Source organism: Apium graveolens, chromosome 9 (genome assembly GCF_009905375.1).
Source record: "Apium graveolens cultivar Ventura chromosome 9, ASM990537v1, whole genome shotgun sequence".
Lineage (NCBI taxonomy): Eukaryota > Viridiplantae > Streptophyta > Magnoliopsida > Apiales > Apiaceae > Apium > Apium graveolens.
The window spans coordinates 265,222,638-265,242,765 of record NC_133655.1 but is presented as its reverse complement, the minus strand read 5'-3'; the positions used below and the strand labels follow the sequence as shown (position 1 = coordinate 265,242,765).

At 34.5% G+C, this 20,128-nt stretch overlaps 2 protein-coding genes across 2 annotated transcripts; one reads left to right on the top strand and one right to left on the bottom strand.

Annotated features, from left to right (window-relative positions):
• Positions 1 to 805: 805 nt before the first annotated feature.
• On the top strand, positions 806 to 1,671 carry LOC141686605 (uncharacterized). The gene has a single exon (XM_074491634.1). The coding sequence runs from the start codon at positions 911 to 913 to the stop codon at positions 1,562 to 1,564; it is 654 nt and encodes a 217-aa protein (XP_074347735.1). The 5' UTR covers positions 806 to 910; the 3' UTR covers positions 1,565 to 1,671.
• Positions 1,672 to 14,952: 13,281 nt separating this feature from the next.
• LOC141686275 (zinc finger protein GIS2-like) lies at positions 14,953 to 15,477 on the bottom strand. The gene has a single exon (XM_074491319.1). The coding sequence runs from the start codon at positions 15,475 to 15,477 to the stop codon at positions 14,953 to 14,955; it is 525 nt and encodes a 174-aa protein (XP_074347420.1).
• Between the last annotated feature and the right edge of the window lie 4,651 nt (positions 15,478 to 20,128).

The following is a 20,128-nucleotide window of genomic DNA, read 5'->3' as shown; positions in this document are numbered from 1 at the left end:
ACTACCTCCTAAACTATGACCACATGTTATCCTACCATTTTTTTATAAATTTATTATAAATATATATTTAGATGAATAATTTTAAAATTATAATACGAAGGGATAAATAAAAAATTTAAATATTAACGGAAACTCGTGCATCACACAAGATTTTATTAACGGAAACTCGTGCATCACACAAGATTTAAACTAGTAACTTATAAGTTACAATATATATATATATCACTTATAAATTACATTTTTTAAAAAATTCCAAACGAGTCCATACACACACCGGTGGGTCTAAAAAGTAAAAACTGTAAATATCCTCGTTCCTCTATTTCTTTTTCGTCGAATAACATGAAAATAGAGCTTGAATATATACAACAGAGCGGGTTGACTCTTTTCGGAAAAGCAATTGGATCGGATTCTTCAAATGGATCCAAAAACTAGATCACATATGTGACAGCCGAGGAGTACACAGTCTGTGATTTCAAGATAAATTTGTAATTTTATATATGAGTTCTGATTTGAGATTACCTGAGCTGCGGAAAATGGTTGTCAGGTTTTTTACCATATTTTGCCCAGATTATGGAAGCAAATATGTGACTGAAATCCAGCCCGGTCCATTTAATAATGTGTGATCTTGAATTGAATCAAAATCCATATTTTGAATTTGCTGGGGTTGGGTTTTTTGGTTTTAGTCCAAATTGCCACCTCTAGTATATATTACCCCTGAAAATCTAAGGCCTAAAATGGTCAAAAATGCAAACAAACAAATAACTAAAAAGATGAAGGGTATAAATAGTTTATCATGATACAGAGTTTTAGTCCGGTACAATTTATCTTCCCTCTCGCCCTGCATTTTTGCAGGGTAGAGGGCGTTAAGCTACCTGACCCTTAATTATATATTAAACAAAACACACAACTTATGGAAGATAAATCAGCCAGCACCGCCATGGTCATCCACAGCGGTCCTAAAAATCAAAATTTCAATGGAGAGAGAAAGAGGAAACGATTTGGTCTATTCAAGACCGCAATGGGCATGTTAGGTGGTCGCCCTAGCGAAAAACCAAAGGCAACAAAGCAAATAACCGCAGCTACAACAAATGATAATTTAAATTCAGATGAAAATTGGAAAATGGTTGTAGGTTCAATGCGGCCTTTACATTCGCAGGACCTCCGATCTCCGCCACCACAAATTCCGAGACCAGCCAAGACATTTTCTATAGAATCGACATCCTCGGATGATGATTATTTTGGTGCATCTCCGGCTTTGTCCACGACATCCTGGGGCACGACAAGTTATGGATCAAGTAGTAGTCTTCAAGAATTAGCTGAATCAGGAAGAATGAGGCAGAGTGAATCGACGAATAGTTTAAGCAAAATGTCGATGGAGAATATGAGTCGATACGCATCTGCTCTTAATCTTGGTGATTTAGATGCGGACGAAGAGGCTGATGAAGATGTTGAGGATGACAGTAATAATTTATTGCTTGAAATATGCGAGGCAGATGACATGATTGATTCCAAGGCGGATGAGTTCATTGCTAGATTTTATGATCAAATGAAGGGCCAACAATAGGGGGTTTAATTTACATGCAAATCTTCTTATTTTTCGGTTTCATATTCTGTTGTAATCTTGGTTGTATTATCTTCCCGGTAATAAGATGCATGTGTTGTTACAATATATATTCTTCAGTGACTTTTTCCATCAATTCATTAAATTATTTGAGATCCTGGGAAATGAATATTGAACTAAACGGAAAGATTACAGTAACAGGGACCGGAGGGCATAATAAGAAACCAAATTATGTACATGCATAAATCAAACAGAATTCGGTTATCCCATTAATTACTTCCGGGATCGATCAAGGAAAGATAAAATATAAGTTGAATTTCTGGATCCGCCCGTGCGCACGTAGCATATGCATAGGCAAGTTGTATGCACTTCAAAGGAGGAGCATTTGTGGAGGTGAGGAGGAACTAATTGACCGAGGCTATGAATCTCTATAGGACCAAAGAAAAACGAAGATGGATCAAGTTATCGAGAGGCATGTAAATTAAGCCACAATTGAATAGAATCTCTATACTCGTGATGTTTGCACTTAGTATGATGTGGTAGAATAGAATACACCACAATTGAATTGCATAGTACTAGTAGTTGTTATATTCCTTTCTTTCTTTTTTGGCTCCATCGATCCGCATATCATAATGCTCCAGTACGCCTGAGTCCTTGCAAGGCACATTTCAAATGAAATGTATCATAAATTAAATAAGCTTCATCGGCTGCAACTTAATTGATGTCCACAATGTCGTAGGATTGTGTTGAAAACGTACATTTCATTTCAAATTCTGGGGTTTTTAGTAGTACGTAGATAGTTATAATTTGTTGGTGTTGCAGCAATTCGAATGATTTGTTTGGTGTTCTTATAACAGGGGACATCATGTACATTCAAATCAAATCAGACAAATCTTAAGAAACCAAATAGTAAGATTTAAATCAGGAAACATCAAAAATCCAATCTATGTAATAGAAAGAAAGTAAATTGCACATAAATAAAAGAGGAAAAAGAGCAGTCAATAGCCATGAATAAACTCAGAGCACTTGGTCTTGATCCAACGAAACCCACTCCTGAAAGAAGCTTTGAATCTGCCTTCAATGGAGTAAACTTTATACTTAGCAATCCTCTTTTTCCTTTTCATCTCAGGATCATTAAACCCCCAGGGCTTTGCAGGAGATGAAGAAGCCACCACCTGACTCAACCTATTCACTCTACTGCTTGAAATGCTGCTCATTTCAGGCGATGAATACATCATCTGCTTCCCTGCATTAACCACTTTCCCGCTCACTATCTCTAGCCTCCTTTCTCCTGCTGCACTTCGAAAACTTGGCCTGCACTCCTCCATATAAGTGCGTGTTTGTGTGTGTTTTTGACGAGGAGATGAAGATGAAGATGAAGATGGATCCTAGATGGGGGATAACAAAGAACAGATTTAGCTAGCTGTCTATAAATCTTTTTATTGGAATCTGTATGTGCGACAGTTTTTGTGGGGTGGTGGTCTCCGTACTCGATTATAGTAATATTTAATTTTCAAAATTTAAAATTTAATAATATAGAAAGAACAAATATTCAATTCAGATGTGCAGAGGTTGATGACAACAACCTCGAAGTTTTCATTGTCTCTGTCGTGGGATGATCAACTCTCATTTCAAATCTTTTCTTTATTCCGAGTATTTGTTGTTACTGCTGTGCTCCAATCTCAGGGCCAACGCCAACTTTTGCAACAACATTTTTGTCACCTCCCCAATTTTACATGTTTAGCAATTACTATGTTTTGCATTTTAATTCATAAATTATTTTACTACAAGTATACTAATATTTGTTTTAATTTAGTTAAATTAATTATTTCTTATCTATAAATAAAATAAAATAAATTAACTTTTATATATTCTCCTCGGTTCATTACGCAAGTCATTTTGACTTGACTGCATATATCCTTAGATACTTTGACAACGTAACTTATAATTACAATTTTTTAAAATTCATTTTTTTAAATAAAATAAAAATATTTTAACTTTTATGTAAAAAAAGAAAATTTAAAAATAAAAATATGTGGTCAAAGCGCGCAGAAAGATTAAAATAGTACTTACGTAATGACTCATGGAATATTTCATAAATTATCTGGTTGGGATATGCATGAGTCGATTGAGCATATTTTTGAGTAAGAACCGTTACCGAATCATTAATGTCGGTTTAGTTTCTAACTATCAAGTATAACCGAACCGTTCATAATGAATTTTGCACCATTATATTACTAGAAAGCATTGCTTATTTCTATGCTTGATATCCGAATAATTTAAATGAATAATTTAATTAGAGAAATGTTAGATTTTTCAAAAAAATTCTCTAATTTCTTTTAAATGTTGATGTGTCACGTTGTAGATAACAACAATTTTAATAATAATAGGAGAGTCAGCATGCATAAATATGCGTATACAAATAAAAAACCATCATATATTTATCATATTATTTAGTAAATTTTTTGGAAAACCTCCGACTCGGCATGGTAGGTATTAAGGTTATGGCGTCATTTGTAAGAAAGAAGTGGTCTTATTATGTTTAGAAGCAGAGATGCACATTCCAAGTTTCCCACCATTTTTCTCTAATGAATGTGTTATTTATATAATTCTGGTGAAATAACATGAAACTTTAGTTATAGCCAAAGTAGAGAAGATGATGATCATAACTTCTATCATTTAACTAGCAGCGAACTACCATTCCTGTTACCAACACCATAGGAGACGACCTAAACTAAAAAAATATTATAAACTATAAAAAATAATATATTTTCGGTTTCATTATCAAGCCAATACCGAAACCACCTCACCCAATATTTTAATTCGATTTAGTCCGGTTATGAATTTTTAATTTTTAATTTTCTTTTTTCTGTATAATTTTTTTAATTTTTTGGCTCGATTATAATTTTTTGATTTTATTTTGCTCATCCCTGTCTCTTAAAAATGTTTTTATAGCGATCAGTTTGTCTGGCGACGTGCGAGCCTGTAAGAATAGGTGTAGCTGTGTAAGCAACACCGAATGAGCATTTCTAGGTGATTCTGTTTTGTTTTTAGTCAACGGTCAAATCATTTTTCCATAATTTCTGCAAGTGCTAGACCAGTCCCCGTATCCGGCGAATGTGGCTCAAATTGTATATTCGGTTCCATTTGAGATATTTTTTTAAAAAAGAATTATTATAACTTCATATGTTACATAATTAAAAAAAATCACTTATAAACTATTTGGGTGTTTCATAAATTACTTGTTAATGAAGTATTTAATTAATTTTAATGTGTTTTATAAATTTTCATTAAAAGCATGCTACTAGATATTAATTTTTATAAAAATATATTAATATCAATCAATCAACCGTATCGAGTATATACTGCATAGGGCGCTGTTCGGGAGAGTATATTATACGCAACCTTACCATCATTCCAAAAAATGAAGGGACTGTTTTCTCAAAAGACCCCGACTTATGTGCACATATATGTGTACTGTGTGTTCTATGTACAAAGTCATATACAATAATACATAAAAGTAAGTAAAATTAAACGGATAATACCTTGACCCTTGATTCTCTTCACATTGCACTTACCTATATTATGCCATAAGAATCATGTTCCTATTTAATTCTTAATGTCCTGGCCAAAAACTCACACTCGTTGTCACATCCAAGATTTCGTCGCAACAATTTCTCTTGATTACAATTAACACCATGCACATGAATCAAGGATTCGCTAACCCCTTGTGATATTTGGAATTAGCACATGAATCACGATGGAAATTGGAAGAGGGCAAAATAGCCGACATTTATACAGTCAAATTGTGGGGCATATATGTCTCCATCGTTAAAATTGACTGATTAACAGAATTCATAACATGTGTTGGCCGTGAAACCCTAATCCTTGATTCGTGGAAAACCTATAATCTTCTTTATCATGTATCTCTCTCACTCAGTTATCTTTATACGATTTAATTACACTAATTGATTCACGAAACTGAGATCAGATTGTTGCAAAATAATTGTGTGCGCTACTTCGAGATATGAATGATAGAGACACCATTTATGCCAAATTAAATGTGTTCGAGATTTTATTAAATTATTAACATGTGTTCTACAAATTTTCATTATAAACATTTTATTAATTATTTATATTTTTTCGTGAAACATGTTCTTACTTTTTTTGTGTGATATAATTTGTTGAAGGGTATTTAAGTTCATTACCATGATCGGGCCGAACGAAGTAAGTTATGTGGTTGGGTCGAATGCTATTCAGCCCAATATCCATCACAATTCAATCCAGGGCTTGGGAGTCCAACAGCTAGGTGGTTAGCTCAGATGAAGATCGCGAGTAGGACGTGGTCTTCGTCCCATCCACCTTCCACCTACTTGATATATCATAATGAACCGGATGATGGGAGAAAATAACGTTAATATGATAATAGGTTATTATTATTGACACATTCATTCTGATAAACACACTGTCACATACTCTCAGAACTCTAATGTTCATTCTTATCTACCTAAAATCAGTTAATTTATTCTCACACCGGAGGTGAAATGGTGCACAGTCACTCATATTCTTTTTTTTACAGGGAAATCCGAAGTGCTTGACTGATAACTATTTATGTGAAAAACTGTTTCGAATATTTGGCGTTGTTTATATGAATACGAGACTAATTTTTAAGAGTTAAGACGATGACAAACATCAATGGCGAAGGTGAACCACCTGGGTTCATTGATCCACAAAAAGGACAAATGTCCAAACAACCACCAATACCCCTCGGAACCTGAAAACCAAATTTCATGAACAACTTGGCATCGTCCCTATACTTGAGTAGCAGACGATGCTGAAAAGGCCGAGGGTTGGAAAGAATATAAAAGAGAAAGAAAAATCCAAGGAGACCGAAAAGGGGGAGAAGGAGTCTCGGGAAAAAACTAGGAAAAGAAAAGTCGATGACTTGAAACTTAAAGCCATTAAGCTCTGAAGGGAGGAGTTTGAAGATGAGGAAAAGACGTTACGTGCATCTCTGAAAGAGATCGAAGGGCCTAAAAGTTGTCCGAACATATAAAAAAAAGTGACATAAAATCATTACATATAAACCAAGTTTTAAGCAACTCTAAGTATACCCTATATTTTTTTATTGAAATCAACATAAATTATATCGAAAATGATAAGTATCATATATTAAGTTCTCTAACATAGACTCTAAAGGAAAGAATAATCATTTAAGCTATTTCATTATATAATTTATCATTAGAACAATGAAATTCAATAATTACGATATAAGTGGCTCATGTACATCCAGTTTAGGTAAAGTAACACCTTTTTCGAAATAAAACATAGCAATTAACGATAAAAGTGATATTTTTTAATCTTTTAAAATCTCTGATAGGAAATGAACTTGTGACCGTACTACCGAATTTTTAACTAGATTATAAACGATAGAAGTTTTCTATCATAAATCCGGCATTTAAATTAAATTAGTAAAAACTTTATGTCATAAAAGTTTATATGTATTATAGCAAGGATTTTACTCAATCAAACATTCGTTAAAAGTAGTTTGAATTTGCAAATTTTTGGATATTCAGTTAGTTTTTTCAAATAATTATTATAAGTAAAAGGTATATTTAACGAACTTTATAAACTTATTAAAATTTTATTATCATATAACATGATCTAATTAGATTTACTTAGCTGAATTATTGTCTATATAGTTGTAATTTGGGTTGGACGGATTGTGAACTCGCCTGACTCAAACTCATTTAACAGGACTCGACTCGATTCGTTTAGTTAAACGAGCAACTAAAATATTATACAATCTGCGAAATATGAAGCATACAATAATCGTGTTCATGCATGTTTGAATAAGAGAATGGTGCATAGAAACAATTACAGAATAACGTAAATATAAATAAAGAGGAGACAATAAACAAAAGCACGAGTCCAGTGCATAAATTATCTCTTCAAAGCGTATTTTCCCTTCACCGTATGTGTGAGCGAATCGCCTTCTATGATAAAATGGGTTGCAGTAAAGCAGGTGTGTTACTTCCAGCGAGTTTGAGACGAGTAAGAGAACTATCACCAGGATGATAGAGAGAATATAGGGCGGCTAGGTTTTTTTTGGACAATTAAAATCCTACGACTTAGTGATGAATATATCAGGATAACAAGACTTGTGCGCTACTCCATTAATTGATTAAACCGCGTTTATTAATTATTAATCAGTAACCGACTCGAACTAATATTGTGCCAAATCAACTATAATTATCAGTATCAAAAATGAATTAATTAAAGCCCAAGCCCAATGAAAATAAGAATTAGCAAAACTAGTTTGTGATTGGACGGCCCAATTTGTGACCGCACGTCACCCACGTGGCCTTTTCCTCCCGTGCACATAGGGTATTGAGCAATACCTTTGCAACATATTTAGATATTAATAGCATGTTGTGCTATATAAAGCAATGGAAACCCATTTTCCATTTCAATGTGGAATATAAGATTGCTTAACTACATTTCACTTTCAAGGAATGATCTTTAGATACTCATATCTCATTCATCTCTTAGTCATTTTGAGTGATTTAAAGTGTCTCGGAAAGCTCTCACTGAGGTGCACGCATTTCAAGAGTCAATTGTTGCACATACATAACATTCTCTCACTCAAGTATGACTCAAACATGAATTGACAATGTGGGGCTAAAATCCATATTTTCCAACAATCCCCCGCATGGATGAGATTAATGTTTAGTAGCACACACCAGAAAAATAGACACATAGTTTGACTTGGCAATAGTTTCATCAATCAAATATAGCATACAATAGGTAAAGAATGTTCCTTGAACCTTCGCTCGAATAAGCATATCGACTTTACTGGTAGATAATGGACATGCTTCTCCTTGAAATATTTGACCGTTTGTGTAAACGATGATATACTTAACATTATATCTTTTCTGACTCGTTCATCTCTCATGAGTATGTCCATTTTGGTAATGGAACATCGTCTTGTTTCTGCAGGAGTTTCTAAATAATTGTGCCTCGTAATTTTCCTTCGAAGCGGCTCCACTGCTCTCCCACACAGGTGATCTTTATCTTATAGAGTGACCCGCGTTTACTCAACTGAATTCCATACGTTCACTCCTGAACTCCATGTATTCGTCAAAAGATCATTAAAAGCTCAAAAACTTAACCTCGTGTCGTACAGGTCTCACTATTTCCTCATCATAGGATCACGCCAGGGGATACTCCCGCAACGATTTGGTCATCATAATTTAGTTGGCCCTTTGTACCTAGTTCTTGGGATCTCCATTCAACATTGGTTGGGTTTCCATCATGTGCTGTTAAGCAATAGGCATAAGGCACATCCCTTTAGATGAAATCTTAATTACTTCTCTTTATAACCCTTTGGTTAGAGGATTCGTAATATTATCCTTTGACGGTATATAGTCAGTAGTTATAATTCCGATTGAGATAAATTATCTAATGGAACTATATGATCATCGTATATGACGAGACTTTCCATTATACATTGTGCTTTACCAATAGCGGATTGACTATCACAGTGTATCCCTTTAATAGTCACGGGCTTTGGCCATCGTGGAATTTCCTCTAGAAATTGACGTAGATATTCAGCCTCTTCGGCACATTTATCTAGTGCCACAAACTTAGCTTCCATCATTGAGTGAGTTATCACAGTGTGCTTTGAGGATTTACATGATATTGCTTTGAGGATTTCCATGATATTGCCGCTCCAACTAGTGTAAACATATAGCCACTCGTTGAATTTAGGGCCTTCTTGCTAGATATTCAGTTCGCGTTAGTATATCCCTCTAATACTGCTGGATATCTACCATAATGCAGTGCATAGTCTCGAGTTCTTCTTAAGAACCTCAGTAGTCTTATGATCGCTTTCCAGTGATCATCTCCCGGATTACTCATAAACCTACTCAACTTGCTAATTGAGTTTGTAATGTCTGATCTTGTACAACTTATTAGGTATATCAAACTTCCAATTATCCTTGAGTATACCAACTGGGAAACTGCCACACCTTTTTTCTTGGATAGATGCAGAGTCATATACACATGTATCCTAGCTTTCTCAAAGTCATCCTTAAGAAACTTCTCAAGGATCTTGTCAACATAATGAGGTTGACTCAAAGCGAGTGCCTCTGATGTTCTAGAAATCGGAATTCATAGAATAACATTTTTTAGTCCCATATCTTTCATGTCAAATCTTGCTTTTAACTTTTCCTTTGTAGATTTGATCACTTTATCATTGCTTCCGGCAATAAGTAGATCATCTAAAAACAATGTCATCATGACATAACCGTTATCATTATCCTTGACATAACTGCTCTCGTTATCCTTGTAATAGGCACGTCTATCATATTCATTAATTTTGAAGTCACTGGCTAGCACGATCTCATCAAATTTCTCATTCCATTTCATAGGCGCTTGCTTCAAGAGATATAATGACTTCACTATTCTACAGATTTTCCTTTCTTATCCAGGGACATAAAACCCTTCAGGTTGTTCCATATAAATTTTCTAATCTATATTCCCATTTAGGAAAGTTGTTGTATTTTCAAATTTTGCATTGCAGCGATGGAAAACATCATCCTTATAGACGTTATTCTTGTTCCCGGAGAATACATGTCAAAGTAATCAAGGACTTTCTATTTCTTGTATCCTTTGATGACAAGTCTCACCTTATAGTTGTCGATGGTGGCATCAGTTTTCAACTTCTTCATGAAAACCCACTTGTTACCTAGTGGTTTATAACTGGCTGACAAGTCTGCTAATTCCCAAGTATGATTCTGCAAAATTGAATCAACTTCGTTCTTGATGGCCTCTTTCCATATAGGGCCATCAGGTGAAGTAATCGCTTCCTTATAGGTTTTCAGACCACCTTTCTCGAGCAAATAGGTCATTAAGTCAGACCCAGAGGATTTCTCCGTACTTTGTCTTTTGCTCCTTCTCACCACCCCCATATTTTATGTCTTTATTTTATTCACTCTCATTATTTTCATCTATAGACTCATGAGCTCGTTTAGACATTGTAGGAGGTTCGTTTCCTGCATTACAGGGAAACATCGTCTGAAAGAATGAGGCATTCCCAGATTTTTTAATCATATTTTTCTAAATGTATGGAATCTTGAAATCATACATGAGAAACCGATATGCAGTGCTAAGTGATGGATATCTGATGAAGATACGATCCATGGTTTTTGGACCAATCTTCACATTCTTAGGTGCAGGGATCAATACCTTTGCAGGGCAACCCCACACTTTCAAGTATTGATAACTTGGTTTCTCTTTCTTCCATATTTCATAAGGACTTACTTCCTTATTCTTGCTAATCATCTTGTTAATAAGATAATTTTCACTTAAAATGGCTTCCCCCCCACATTGACTGCGGAAGTCCAGAGCTTAACAGAATCACATCCATCATCTCTTTGAGAGTGTGATTCTTCCTCTCAGCCACTCCATTTGACTGAGGGGAATATGGTGCAGTGATCTCATGGATTATACCATATTGTGAACAGAATTTCCCAGAGGGTTCCAAATATTCACCTCCACGGTCGCTACGTATCGTTTGATTTTCTCTTTTTGTTGTGTCTCAACTGCTTTCTTATATATTTTAAATTTATCTATAGCTTTCTTTGCTTTTAAGCAAATATACATAGCAGTATTTTGTACAATCATCCACGAATGTAATAAAATACTTATTTCCTCCTCTAGTTGGAGCAAATCTTAAATAAAAAATGTCTCTATGTATTAAGTCAAGCACTTGGTGTTTCTTTCAACTCATTTAAAAATATAATCTCGTTAATTTTGCCTCAATACAAGTTTTACACTTATGTTTTGAATCGATATTCAATTGGTATGTATTCTTTAACTCTTAATCTTTGTGAAGTGTCATAACTCTTATGTCCTAATCTAGCATGCCATAAATTAGGAGACTCAAGTAAGTAAGCAGAATAATTCTTAATTTCATTATTGTCCTTAACATATATAACACTGAGCTTAAAAAGCCCATCAGTTACATAGCCCTTGCCTACAAACATAGCACTCTTAGACAAAATAACCTTATCTGACTCAATTATAATACGAACACCATGCTTGTTCAACAAAGAACTAGAGACAAGGTTCTTGCGAATATCAAGCACATAAATTACATTCTTCAAAGTCAAATTCTTCCCAGAGGTCATCTTCAGAATAACTGTGCCTTCACCTTCAGTGGTGGAAGTCGCCGAATTTCCCATGTAAAGCTTCTCACCAACATTAGAAGTTTTGAGGCTAGAGAAAATCTCCCTGTACAAGAAAATATACCTGGTAGCACCCTTATCCATCCACCACTCACGAGTATTATAGCTAACCAGGTTCACTTTAGAGACCATAATACAGGAGTTTATGTCACCCATCTCCTCAGAGATAATATTGACCATATTTTCTTCTTGTTGGCCTTCTTAGGCTTCTTGCAGTAAGAAGACCTATGACTTTATCACAATTGTAGCACTTTCCTTAATATTTTATCTTCGAAATCCCTCCATTCGGTGCCAGCTTTACCCCTTTACCAGAATTGGTCTTCTTGGGCTTGGAGTTTTGAAGATGCTTCACCATGTTTGCCTTTTCAGTGATAACATTTACTTTCTTCTCAGATCCCTTATTGTCTTCTTCAATGCCAAGCCTAACAATCAGATCCTCCATATACATCTCCTTTCGCTTGTGCTTAAGGTAGTTTTTAAAATCTTTCCATCCAGATGACAACTTTTCAATTGCAGCAGCAACTTGTAAAGACTCACTAATGACCATTCTATCAGGATGAATGTCATCCTTCAGTTCTTGCACCTGAGCGACCACTATCTTAGAATCCTCCATCTTATAGTCAAAAAAATGGTCAACAATCCACTTATTAGTCCCAACGTCCTCGGTTTTATACTTATGGTCAAGTAACTCCCATAAGGCTTTAACTGTTGGCTTCGAGCTATACACGTTATACAACGAGCTAGGAAAAAAATTCAGCACATAATTTCGAGAAATGTAGTCGGAGTGCTTCCAAGAATCAGCAACATACACAATCTGCGTGTTACTTTCAGCAGTGAGCAACGGTACCTCTTCCTTCAAGAAGCGATCTAGATGCAATGTGGTCAGATAAAAGTGCATCTTTTGTCGCCAATATTTGAAGTTCGTTCCATTGAACTTCTCAGGTTTATCAGCATATGCAGCAGCCGCTGTTGGCATAACAGGTGCATCAGGCACCACAAATGTGACAGGAGATACGTACCTCTGTACTATAGGTGTATGCACACCAGCAGGCACCGCATGTACAGACGGAGGAACGAATCATGCCGACGTCTGTCCGAAGGGCACACTAAACTGTCCAATGACAGTGTGTCCCATAGGCACATGTCCAACAGGTGTCTGAGCCCAATCAGTCACTAAGATCTGTGTGTTAGGGTTAGGGGCCTTTTGGCGAACCTCATCAGATCCAGCGATCTGTGCGTTGGGATCAGCCGCGGTGTACATTGCGTTGTTCACAGTGTTATTCTCCATAAATCTGTAACTCAAACAAATAAGTAAACACAAAATCAGAAATCATATATGTAAATAAAATACGCTTTAAGATTGTTATATAATCTGCGAAATATGAAGCATACAATAATCGTGTTCGTGTGTGTGAATAACATAAACGTGCAGAGAAACAATTACAGAACAATGTTAATATAAATAACGAGGAGACAATGAACGAAAACACGAGTTTAATACGTGAACTGTCTCCTTAAAGAGTATTTTCCCCCTCACCGTATGTTTGAGCGAATCGCCTCCCAGGATAAAACGGGTTGCAGTGAAGCAGGTACATCACTTGCAGCGAGCTTGAGACGAGCAATAGAACTATCACTAGGAAGACAAAGAGAAGAGTGAGCGGCTAGGGTTTTTTCCGGACAGTTAAAACCCTACGACTTAGTGATGAATATATGGGGATAACAAGACTTGTGCGCTATTCCATTAATTAATTAAACAACGTTAATTAATTATTAATCTATAACCGACTCGAATTAATATTCTGTCAAATCAATTATAATTATCCATATCAAAACTGAATTAATTAGTTAAAATCCAAGCCCGGTGGAAATAAGAATTAGCAAAACTAGTTCGTGATTGGATGACCCAACTTCCTGCTACATTCGTGTCCGCACGTAGCCCACACGACCTTTACAAACTTTGAATTAACCTCGAAATCTCATGATTTGTACCCCTTGCACACACATAGGATATTGAGCAACACCTTTGTAACACATTTAGACATTAACAGAATGTTGTGCTATATAAAGTAAGGGAAACCCCTTTTCCATTTTAATGTGGGATATAAGGTTGCTTGATTACATTTCCACTTTCAAGGGTTAGATACTCATATCTGATTCATCTCTTATTCATTTTGAGTGATTTAAAGTGCCTTAGAAAGCTCTCACGGGGGAGAAGCCATTCCAAACGTCACTTGTTGTGCTTACGAAATATTCTCTCACTCAATAGGTCAAATATGACTTGACAATGTGAGGATAAAACCCACATCTTCCAACATAAACAAGCCAAGTTCGAACATATATTTCGGCTCGTTATTAAATGAGCTGGCTCGACTTGACTCGTGAAATTTAACGAGCCGAATTCAGGTAAAATTTTTGACTCGATTAAGTTAAAACTAAACAAGCCGGCTCTCCTGACGCATTAACCGAGTTCAAGTAGAGCATAAATATAATGTTAGAATATTAAGTTTAACTACAATTTCAAAAGGACATTTGGTGTGTACAAAAAGTTGAATATCTTGTATAATTCCAATAATTACTCTACTAATTTCACAAATAAGAAAGTAACATGAACATAAATTTTATTCTAAGTTAATCATATTGGAAACAATTCGGCCCAAAATAAAAAGAAGATTACCTAATATGTTCGTACAAATGGTAAGGATACAAAATTAGTTATTAAAATAGTTAAAAAAGTGTAACGTATCAAAGTTTATTGGCTAAATGTAAATGGATCCCAAATATTCATACAAATAAAACTAATTAAATTATTTCATATTATCATGTCACTCGTACTACATAATTTTATAATAAATTTTTATACTCTTTTGTGCCTCAAGAATTACTCGAATGATAATCGTTCTAGCGGGCGTGAAATATCATAGAAATGATCTAAAGCATGTCCAACTAAAAAATCAGATGGCCCAATGATCAGATGGACTTGTTTTTGGTGTGACCAAGTCTTTAACACTAAACAAATACATAGCCAAGTTCTAAATTCTACACAGCCACTAGTTTAAGTAAAGCAGCAAATAGACACTGACCTAAGCGTTTTACAAACACATACATAAGCAAAGAAATATATGGAATAGTAGCTAAATAGTGCTAATTATAATTAGAAGGACAGAGTTTAAGATTTAAATCCACATTCGAACTTCCTTGTCCTTTAACAGGCAATGCCTGATCAGCATTATTAGTGCTACCATTACCATAAGGAGTAGGAATTTGTCGGAAAAATGGGGACCAAGTAAGTGATGGCACCCCATAGCAATTTTGAGCTAACCGTGCAGCTGCGAAGCTTCTTGCATGTTTGTTAAATGCTAGTGGTGGCGGAGCTGGAGCAATTAAGCGATGACCCTTACCACGAGATTGCAATTGATGACGATGCTTCAAGCTTTGACGCTCACGCTTATGCGCATTTTGATGCCCTCCTAGAGCTTGAGAGTTTGAGAACAATTTTTTACAATAGTGACAACTAAATTTCATACATTCTAACTGTTCATCTTCATCTTCCTTGTTTGGGAGCGGTGTTTCATGAACATTTGTCTTGACATGAAAGCCAAATAACTTGAATGCTGAACTCGGCTTTTGAGGGGATCGGTCACTTGTGGTTGTCGAGTTCCCAGCCATCAGGAGGAGTAATGGAGAAATAATACTACACTGGATGGAATGGGGATCATATATATAAACACTCCCCTCTAAATTGTTTTAGACTGACTACAACTAGGGACCACAGACATGACATTAATGAAGAGGCTTTGGTTAATACTACCTCCCTCCCACCCAATTCTTTACGTTTGGTTTGGGCACGGAGGTTAAAAATTATGTATAAAGTAGTGAAAAAAGAAAGAAAATTGGATGAAGTGGTGGGACCCATTAATTTTTAATGTATAAAAAGGAGATAGTGAACAAAAGTAGTGTGAGAGGGAAGGAAAATTGAGAAAGTGGTGGGACCATTGACTATTTTTGATAAGTTTTGAAATGTAAAGAATTGGATGAGACATTCCAAAAAGAAAACTGTAAACAAATGGTTGGGATAGAGGGAGTAGTTATTTACTTCTTTTCAGGCATTTTAATAAAAAAACACTACTTTTCAAGTTTATATTTTTTTAAAATCACACATATAGGATTAAATTCTATCAATATCACTGCTAAATAAAAATAACTTAATTGAAACTAATCTGTAATTTGTACGTCAAATTAAGAAAAAGAATATGTGATTTTTTACTTTCATACAAACAGGTAGGTTGCATGATGTTGGGTGGTATCAATCCAAGACCACGTCGACGACAATAGAGATACTTCTTCTGTATACTTCTTTTGTATACAGAGCAACCAATTCCTTTTATTAGCATGAGCTCTTCTGAGAATTGACCGAAAACAAATTTCTCAGGGCTCGGTCCAAAACTAATAATATTATACTAATATGAAGTTATGGCTCATTCACGGCCTAACACATGATAAAATTGGAACGAAAAATGGCAGAACAACAGAAGATTTTGTTAAATAATCGGTCGCTCTAAAATCTTAAAAAATAGAAAAAGACTCAAATATGATGTTATATACTCTTTAACAGTCTTTCTCAGTCTAATATCAATATCAATATTAATATATAATAATAATTATTAAATTAAATAAATAGGATGGGACGACTCGATATAAATCGAATTCTAATTCATGTTAAGTAATCAGTTAATTTAAAATCTTGAAATAGTAGATGAAAACCCAAATATAATCTTATACATTTTAGCACAGACTCACGTCCAATTTCATTTATTTGGCTATGATCTTAAGCTCTGAGCAACTAATAAAAACATGCAAAAATGGATATTAAAAATTAAGAAATGTTAATGCCAAATTAAATACGCATGTGGTTCATTGTATAAGTCACTTTGATATGTCTGCATGTAATTTTAGATGCTTTCACTTCATAATATTAAAAATTATAATTATAATTATAATTTTTTTTCAATAAAAATATTAATTTCTAATTTTTATTCAGAATTATTTTTTAAAAAATAATAATTATGAACCAAAACACCTAAAATTAGGCAAACAAGTCAAAAGTGAATTAACACGAGGGATCGAGTAATAAGATAAGTTTATCCCTCAAATTTCAAAAATAAATGCGCTTAGCTATATGTGCATATATTTTTCATAAAAATTAAATAGGATATCAATGAACAGTATTTATAGGAGTCGCATGACTGTAGGTAGGACTATCCTTATAGGACTAGGGTTAAGGCAGTATGCGCCGGGAAGTCAGGATCTATCTCAGTAATGGGTGTACTTATGAAGCAATATTGAGATATACAGTTTGTGGACTTAAAAATGTTTTTAAGAAAAGTCATGCCCTGGCTGGCAGCTAGTATTTGGCTATAGTATATTTCTCAGGTGAATTTATATGAGTATATTATCAGTATAGTGATTTACAGTAACAGCAAAGGGCAAAATACAGACACTTCGGATAATAATGGATGCCTGTTGACCAAAATAAAAATAATAATCGGAGTCACTGATTAGATGGGAGTGAAGAACATGGTCTGAATCATTACGTACTAGGTCTCTCTTTTTTTCTTTTAGTCATCCTAGTTAACTTTTTCGCGTACTTTTGTAGTTTTGTGGAAGAATTGTTTTCTTCTCTCTCTCTCTTTTCTTCCGATTAGAAAAGTATATTGTTACATAAATAGCAAATCTTGGTTTTCTAAGTGCTTTGTCTGTTTACTATTGAGCTTTTTTAGTTAAGTACTTTCTGATCTACATTTAGTTTTCGGTTCCTTTGCTGACTGCATGTTTAGGAAAGGAGATGTTTCCATGTCTATAAATGTAGGTTTGGCAAATGATTTTATCTTATTCATGAATCTGCAATTTTGTTTTAAAGAAATTAGCTAGTTTGCTAGTTAAAAATATTTCATCCGGGCTCATCACCTTGTGTTGGGTGACCTTGCCTTGCATTGTACTATTCAACTTCATATACAACTGGGGGTCTCACTAGTCACCACTCACCAGATAACAGACTCACTGTTGTGATTGGTGAGTCCATTTATAAAAAAAATATCGATCCTTCATGATCAATCAGAATTTCAGAAAAGTAATTTACTGACTTTTAAAATTATTTCTAGGGAGCTTTACAATTAAATGTATGTTCTACCAAATAACGTGTGTGAGCGAGAATCAAATCTTGAATTTGGGACCATAAAAAAGTATAAACTCTTACTCTTTGAGCTATCTCATAGCACTCACCAGCAAGATGAGGGTTAATTCAGAAAAATAGATAACTTTATATCGATATGAGCTCACGTATGCATTGTGTATTTGTGTGTCACAAGACATACCTCAGTTCAAGAGTTAATAATCTTCGAAATAATTTTTGAGAGCTGGAATTCTCCTGACTAAGTATCTTTAACCCTTCTCATCAGATCACCAGAAGGATATAATTGGTTCATTAAGAAAACAATTATAACTGTTCAAAGGAGAATTATATATATAGTAGTAGTAAGTACATATTGTACTTAAAATTAAGAGAGAAACATGCAACCTGGTTGCAAATATAAATCACTTGTGAACCTCAGTAACCCTGTACATCACACGGCAGAAAGCGGAAACATATAATTCAAGGCACTATTTGAGTCCAAGGTACAATAATGCATGGGTCATGAATCTGAAGATAACTTTTGTACTTTCATGTAAGAGGAGGGAACTAACTACATGCAAGTGATATTGACTGAAAAAATAATCTTAAACTTATTTTAATTGTTTTATTTATTTAATTATTTGATTGTTTTGTTTTAAAATAAACATTGTAATCAGTTCATTGTAATGCATAGGATTTAGTCATTTGGTTGTTTAGAGTTTTGAGGAGTGTGGGAGTAGTGGAGTCAAAATAGGAATGTAGTTGATGATTTTTAGCATCCATTCACCAGTAGTCAGTCTATATATAATTTGCATGTACTAGCTTTAATGTAGAGGATAAGATCCATCATTTGTTTTTTCCCAGTTAACATATATACAAATAGTGTCTGTCAGTTTTATGTTAATCTAAAGGGCCTGTGATTTCAAATGGCATTAAAAATTTCTCCATATATATTTAGTGAAATATCAAGATGAAATTGTACGTGGAAAAAGAAAAGAGAAGCAAGAACAAAAATCAAGGAGGAACATGAGCGGTGAAAATAATGAGAAAGATATCATGGCACAAGTTTTCATAAAAGAAATTTTATTTTAGAGTTGTGGGTGAGAAGTGCACCCTGGAGAGAAGTACTCCAAAATTGTTTTTGATGAGAAATGCATCAAACTTGATAGTGGTGAGAAGTGCATCATAAAATGAAGAGATGGTGGTGAGAAGTGCATCACAAAAAATGAAGAAAAGTGGTTTATAAGTTCAAGATTATGGGGTGAATGTTGGAAAAATAATCTTAAACTTGTTTTAATTGTTTTATTTATTTAATTGTTTGATTGTTTTGTTTTAAAATAAACATTGTAATCAGTTCATTGTAATGCATAGAATTTAGTGATTTGGTTGTTTAGAGTTTTCAGGAGCGTGGGAGTAGTGGAGTCAAAATAAAAATGTAGTTGATGATTTTTAGCATCCATTCACTAGTAGTCAGCTTATATATAATTTGCATATACTAACTTTAATATAGGGGATAAGATCCATCATTTATTTTTTCCCAATTAACATATATACAAATAGTGTGTTCAAATATCAGCTTTATGGTTTCCCCATACCAGGCTCACATCGTTAGTAACGCATGCAAACCATTCTCTAGCAAAATGAATGGTCCAGCTCTTTGCTTTTTATAAAGGATAGATCGATCATTGTCGTCGTGTGATGTCCTGCGTACTATTTGTAGTTTGTTTACAAGTCTTAATGAGTTTGGTTGTCTTCCACTACTATCGTCTCAACATTTGCATATATGCCCCCCTCCCCCTCAATTCCAGCTCCAACGTGGAGCTTCCCGTGATGATATTGAGTATTGTCCTTGATATTCCGGCAGGTGACCCCCTTCTTCTGAGTATAATACGAAAACACCTAGTAAAACAATATACACGATCGACACTACATGGTCCCTAATTATTGTGGCATGGAACTTTATTTTGATTGTTACCAGTTTGGGTGTACCATGGTGGTATCTTGTTAGGGAGGCTTTTCTAGTGTATCTTATATCTTAAATTTTGACAACTTGTTAGTTAATACAATATCGAAGTCCTCCTAATTTCATTTGTTTAATTTTAATATATATTGATGTTTAAATTTGGTATTTGGTATCGATATATATTG